We start from the raw sequence: 7,074 nt of genomic DNA, 5'->3' as shown, positions 1-7,074 counted from the left end.
TATAGACCTGTAGTTAATATATATTACTCTACAGGTTAGATGTTATAGACCTATAGTTAATATTATATTAGTCTCTACAGGTTAGAGTTATAGACCTATAGTTAAATATTATATTACTCTACAGGTTAGATGTTATAGACCTATAGTTAATATTATATTACTCTACAGTTAGAGTTATAGACCTATAGTTAATATTATATTACTCTACAGGTTAGATGTTATAGACCTATAGTTAATATTATATTACTCTACAGGTAGAGGTTATAGACCTATAGTAATATTATATTACTCTACAGGTTAGATGTTATAGACCTATAGTTAATATTTATATACTCTACAGGTTAGATTATAGACCTTAGTTAATATTATATTACTCTACAGGTTAGATGTTATAGACCTATAGTTAATATTATATTACTCTACAGGTTAGATGTTATAGACCTATAGTTAATATTATATTACTCTACAGGTTAGATGTTATAGACCTATAGTTAATATATATTACTCTACAGGTTAGAGGTTATAGACCTATAGTTAATATTATATTACTCTACAGGTTAGATGTTATAGACCTATAGTTTAATATTATATTACTCTACAGGTTAGATGTTATAGACCTATAGTTAATATTATATTACTCTACAGGTTAGAGTTATAGACCTATAGTTAATATTATATTACTCTACAGGTTAGATGTTATAGACCTATAGTTAATATTATATTACTCTACAGGTTAGATGTTATAGACCTATAGTAATATTATATTACTCTACAGGTTAGAGTTATAGACCTATAGTTAATATATATTACTCTACAGGTTAGATGTTATAGACCTATAGTTAATATTATATTATCTACAGGTTGATGTTATAGACCTATAGTAATATTATATTACTCTACAGGTTAGATGTATAGACCTATAGTTAATATTATATTACTCTACAGGTTAGATGTTATAGACCTATAGTTAATAATATATTACTCTACAGGTTAGATGTTATAGACCTATAGTTAATATTATATTACTCTACAGGTTAGAGTTATAGACCTATAGTTAATATTATATTACTCTACAGGTTAGATGTTATAGACCTATAGTTAATATTATATTACTCTACAGGTTAGAGGTTATAGCCTGTAGTTAATATTATATTACTCTACAGGTTAGATGTTATAGACCTATAGTTTAATATTATATTATCTACAGGTTAGATGTTATAGACCTATAGTTTAATATTATATTACTCTACAGGTTAGAGGTTATAGACCTATAGTTATATTATATTACTCTACAGGTTAGATGTTATAGACCTATAGTTAATATTATATTACTCTACAGGTTAGATGTTATAGACCTGTAGTTAATATTATATTCTCTACAGGTTAGAGTTATAGACCTATAGTTAATATTATATTACTCTACAGGTTAGAGTTATAGACCTGTAGTTAATATTATATTACTCTACAGGTTAGATGTTATGACCTATAGTTAATATTATATTACTCTACAGGTTAGATGTTATAGACCTATAGTTAATATATATTACTCTACAGGTTAGAGGTTATAGACCTATAGTTAATATTATATTACTCTACAGGTTAGAGTTATAGACCTTAGTTAATATTATATTACTCTAACAGGTTAGATGTTATAGACTATAGTTAATATTATATTACTCTACAGGTTAGATGTTATAGACCTATAGTTAATATTATATTACTCTACAGGTTAGATGTTATAGACCTATAGTTAATATTATATTACTCTACAGGTTAGATGTTATAGACCTATAGTTAATATTATATTACTCTACAGTTAGAGTTTATAGACCTATAGTTAATATTTATATTACTCTACAGGTTAGATGTTATAGACCTATAGTTAATATTATATTACTCTACAGGTTAGATGTTATAGACCTATAGTTAATATTATATTACTCTACAGGTTAGATGTTATAGACCTATAGTTAATATTATATTACTCTACAGGTTAGATGTTATAGACCTATAGTTAATATTATATTACTCTACAGGTTAGAGGTTATAGACCTATAGTTAATATTATATTACTCTACAGGTTAGAGGTTATAGACCTATAGTTAATATTATATTACTCTACAGGTTAGATGTTATAGACCTATAGTTAATATATATTACTCTACAGGTTAGAGGTTATAGACCTATAGTTAATATTATATTATTCTACAGGTTAGAGGTTATAGACCTATAGTTAAATTATATTACTCTACAGGTTAGAGGTTTATAGACCTTATAGTTAATATTATATTCTCTACAGGTTAGGGTTATAGACCTATAGTTAATATTATATTACTCTACAGGTTAGAGTTATAGACCTATAGTTAATATTATATTACTCTACAGGTTAGATGTTATAGACCTATAGATTAATATTATATTACTCTACAGGTTAGAGGTTATAGACCTGTAGTTAATATTATATTACTCTACAGGTTAGATGTTATAGACCTATAGTTAATATTATATTATCTACAGGTTAGATGTTATAGACCTATAGTTAATATTATATTACTCTTACAGGTTAGATGTTATAGACCTATAGTTAATGTTATATTACTCTACAGGTTAGATGTATAGACCTATAGTTAATATTATATTACTCTACAGGTTAGAGGTTATAGACCTTAGTTAATATATATTACTCTACAGGTTAGATGTTATAGACCTGTAGTTAATATTATATTACTCTACAGGTTAAGGTTTATAACCTGTAGTTAATATTATATTACTCTACAGGTTAGAGGTTATAGACCTTAGTTAATATTATATTACTCTACAGGTTAGAGGTTATAGACTGTAGTTAAATTTATATTACTCTACAGGTTAGAGGTTATAGACCTTATATTTAATATTATATTACTCTACAGGTTTAGATGTTATAGACCTATAGTTATATTATATTACTCTACAGGTTAGATGTTATAGACCTATAGTAGTTAATATTATATTACTCTACAGGTTAGATGTTTATAGACCTATAGTAATATTTATATTACTCTACAGGTTAGATGTTATAGACCTATAGTTAATATTATATTACTCTACAGGTTAGAGTTATAGACCTATAGTTAATTTATTATTACTCTACAGGTTAGATGTTATAGACCTATAGTTAATATTATATTACTCTACAGGTTAGAGGTTATAGACCTTATAGTTAATATTATATTACTCTACAGGTTAGAGGTTATAGACCTATAGTTAATATTATATTACTCTACAGGTTAGAGGTTATAGACCTATTAGTTAATATTATATTACTCTACAGCGTTAGATGTTATAGACCTATAGTTAATATTATATTACTCTACAGGTTAGAGGTTATAGACCTATAGTTAATATTATATTACTCTACAGGTTAGATGTTATAGACCTGCAGTCAGTTTCCAGATTTCAGTTACTATTCCATTTAGCCATCTAAGGTGTGCGGAAACCAGGGGGTGCCGCCACACCCCTTCCACGTCCTTCTTGTGTGTGTGTGTGTGTGTAATAACACTAATGTTCACGTCACAAACCAAGAGGAACGATAACAGGTTTCACAACACAGCATGAATATGTGCCTGCAATCAAGTATCATTTCCAAGGAGTGGTTCAGCATTTTGAATGAATAGGCCATCACACAACAACATGCATCCAATCATATCAGCCCGATTTGCATATGAATGACAATGTGGTTCAATCTAAGCATGGACACAGGCACGTGTGTGAGTGTGCGTGTGCGTGTGTGTGTGAACCAGCTGTCCTATTAGGGGGTGAGTGATCACCCTGCTTGATACCAGGGGTATTATGAATAAGGGGGAAATCACCACAGCTCCAGTTGAGTCATCTTCTCCCTTCTCCCACTCTCAGCACAGAGTACAATGGAGTAAACACCTACACGCAGACACACACTCTACTACTGTCACACTAACAATCAAAGCACCCACAGAGCACATTCCACTGTGGACCCACAGCTACCACAGATAGAGAGATAGAGCTATAGAGTGTGTGTGTTTTCACTAGTATGGGCACTGCAATGCTGCATCTAGTTTCCTGTGTCAACTTTGACCCCTCCCTTTTACAGATCCTGGCCAATCCTGATCACCGCTTCAACACCAGCTCCCTGTATAAGAACGTGACTCTGGTGGCCTGGGACCCTGCTCCGTATGCTGTCAATCTACACAAGGTGTGTGTGTCTGTGTGTTTGAAGCAGACACTATTCTCTTTTCTTACCTTGCCCCTCTGTCTGAGAAGCCCAGTAACGGCATCCAGAAGGCGATATGTAAACAGCGTCACTCAGCAGAGGCCCAAAGTCCTGTCGAATGGGTGGAGGATGGGCCAAGGTTACGATAGTAATGTTAATGAGGACCTGTAGTTGTGGAAGACCACACGTGGACAGTTTAGCCTCGTTGGTCTCTCGAACCCACGGGGACAGGTTAGCCTCGTTGGTCTCTCTAACCACAAGGAAGGTTAGCCTCGTTGGTCTCTCTCTAACCCACAGGGACAGGTTAGCCTCGTTGGTCTCTCTAACCAAGGGGAAGGTTAGCCTCGTTGGTCCCCTCTACCCCACGGGGACAGGTTAGCCTCGTTGGTTCTCTAACCTACGGGGACAGTTTAGCCTCGTTGGTCTCTCTAACCACAGGGACAGGTTAGCCTCGTTGGTCTCTCTAACCTACGGGGACAGGTTAGCCTCGTTGGTCTCTCTAACCTATGGGACAGGTTAGCTCGTTGGTTCCTCTAACCCACGGGGACAGGTTAGCCTTTTGTCTCTCCAACCACAGGGACAGGTTAGCCTCGTTGGTCCTCTCTAACCCACGGGGACAGGTTAGCCTCGTTGGTCTCTCAACCCACGGGACAGTTAGCCTCGTTGGTCTCTCTAACCTACGGGGACAGGTTAGCCTCGTTGGTCTCTCTAACCCACGGGGACAGGTTAGCCCCGTTGGTCTCGCTAACCCACGGGACAGGTTAGCCTCGTTGGTCTTTCTAACCTACGGGGACAGGTTAGTCGTGGTCTCTCTAACCCACTGGACAGGTTAGCCTCTTTTGGTCTCTCTAACCCACGGGACAGTTTAGCCTCGTTGGTCTCTCTAACCCACAGGGACAGGTTAGCCCTCGTTGGTCTCTCTAACCCACAGGGACAGGTTAGCCTCGTTGGTCTCTCTAACCCACGGGGACAGGTTAGCCTCGTTGGTCTCTCTAACCCACGGGACAGGTTAGCCGTTGGTCTCTCAACCTACGGGACAGGTTAGCTCGTTGGTCTCTCTAACCCACGGGGACAGGTTAGCCTCGTTGGTCTCTCTAACCCACGGGGACAGGTTAGCCTCGTTGGTCTCTCTAACCCACGGGGACAGGTTAGCCTCGTTGGTCTCTCTATACGGGGACAGGTTAGCCTCGTTGGTCTCTCTAATCTACGGGGACAGGTTAGCCTCGTTGGTCTCTCTAACCCACGGGGCAGTTAGCCTCGTTGGTTCTCTAACCCACAGGACAGGTTAGCCTCGTTGGTCTCTCTAACCTACGGGGACAGGTTAGCCTCGTTGGTCTCTCTACCACAGGGACAGGTTAGCCTCGTTGGTCTCTCTAACCTACGGGACAGGTTAGCCTCGTTGGTCTCTCTAACCTACGGGGACAGGTTAGCCTCGTTGGTCTCTCTAACCCAGGGACAGGTTAGCCTCGTTGGTCTCTCTAACCCACGGGGACAGGTTAGCCCGTTGGTCTCTCTAACCTACGGGACAGGTTAGCCTCGTTGTCTCTCTAACCCACGGGCAGGTTAGCCCGTTGGCTCTCATCCTCGGGACAGTTAGCCTCGTTGGTCTCTCTAACCTACGGGGACAGGTTAGCCTCGTTGGTCTCTCTAACCCACGGGGACAGGTTAGCCTCGTTGGTCTCTCTAACCCACGGGGACAGGTTAGCCTCGTTGGTCTCTCTAACCCACGGGACGTTTAGCCTCGTTGGTCTCTCTAACCACAGGGACAGGTTAGCCTCGTTGGTCTCTCTAACCCACGGGGACAGGTTAGCCTCGTTGGTCTCTCTAACCCACGCTTTGGTCCGATTTCTCTTCTTCAGTCGACGAAAACCGTTACAGTAGTATTGTTGTACAGGTGAACGTAGTATTCACGGCATTTGGAAATTGCTCCCAAGGATGAACCAGACTTGTGGAGGTCTCCAATTTTTTTTCTGATGGCTTGGCTGATTTCTTTTGATTTTCCCATGATGTCAAGCAAAAGGGCACTGAGTTTGAAGGTAGGCCTTGAAATACATCCAGCGGACACCTCCAATTGACTCAAATTATGTCAATTTGCCTATCAGAAGCTTCTAAAGCCATGACATCGTTTCTGATTATTTCCAAGCTGTTTAAGGCACAGTACTTAGTGTATGTAACTTCTGACCCACTGGAATTGTGATACAGTGAATTATAAGTGAAATAATCTGTCTGTAAATATTGTGGAAAAATGACTTGTGTCATGCACAAAGTAGATGTCCTAACCAACCTGCCAAAACTATAGTTTGTTAACAAGAAATTTGTGGAGTGGTTGAAAAATGAGTTTTAATGACTCCAACCTAAGTGTATGTAACTTCCGACTTCAACTGTGTACCACACCCACACACACACACCACACACACACACACACACACACACACACACACACACACCACACACACACACACACACACACACACACCACACACACACACACAACACACACACCACACACACAACACACAACCACACAACCTGCAAATGACTGCAGAAGGAAAAGTACTGTCTGTCTCTGTTTGTATTTTTGTCTGTCAGTCTCTGCCTTCTGTCCGTCGGTCTGTCTCTTTTTTCTTAGGTATGTCAGTCTAGAGTTAACTATAACTACTACCCCTCTCTCTCTCCCTCTTTCTCTGCCCCCCCCCCTCAACCTCTTTCCTTTCTCTATCTTTTCCTCCTCACACCTCTTTCCCCTCTCTCTCGTGCTCTCAAACAGTGGTATGCCAGTCCAGACTATAACCTGTTCAGGCCTTACGTGGAGCACCGGAGGCTCCACCCCACCCAGCCCTTCTACGTCC

At 38.6% G+C, this 7,074-nt stretch overlaps 1 protein-coding gene across 1 annotated transcript in view; it reads left to right on the top strand.

Annotated features, from left to right (window-relative positions):
- LOC111979892 (beta-galactoside alpha-2,6-sialyltransferase 2) overlaps positions 1 to 7,074 on the top strand; it is a 100,678-nt gene that overhangs the window by 82,508 nt on the left and 11,096 nt on the right. Inside the window, exons 4-5 of the mRNA XM_024010568.2 lie at positions 4,106 to 4,207; positions 6,993 to 7,074. The exon at positions 6,993 to 7,074 is cut by the window's right edge and continues 93 nt beyond it. Of these exons, the coding sequence (XP_023866336.1) occupies positions 4,106 to 4,207; positions 6,993 to 7,074 (184 nt within the window). The remainder of the gene's footprint in view (positions 1 to 4,105; positions 4,208 to 6,992) is intronic.

Source organism: Salvelinus sp. IW2-2015, linkage group LG2, assembly GCF_002910315.2.
Source record: "Salvelinus sp. IW2-2015 linkage group LG2, ASM291031v2, whole genome shotgun sequence".
NCBI classification, from domain to species: Eukaryota; Metazoa; Chordata; class Actinopteri; order Salmoniformes; family Salmonidae; genus Salvelinus; species Salvelinus sp. IW2-2015.
This window is presented reverse-complemented; position numbering and strand designations above follow the sequence as displayed.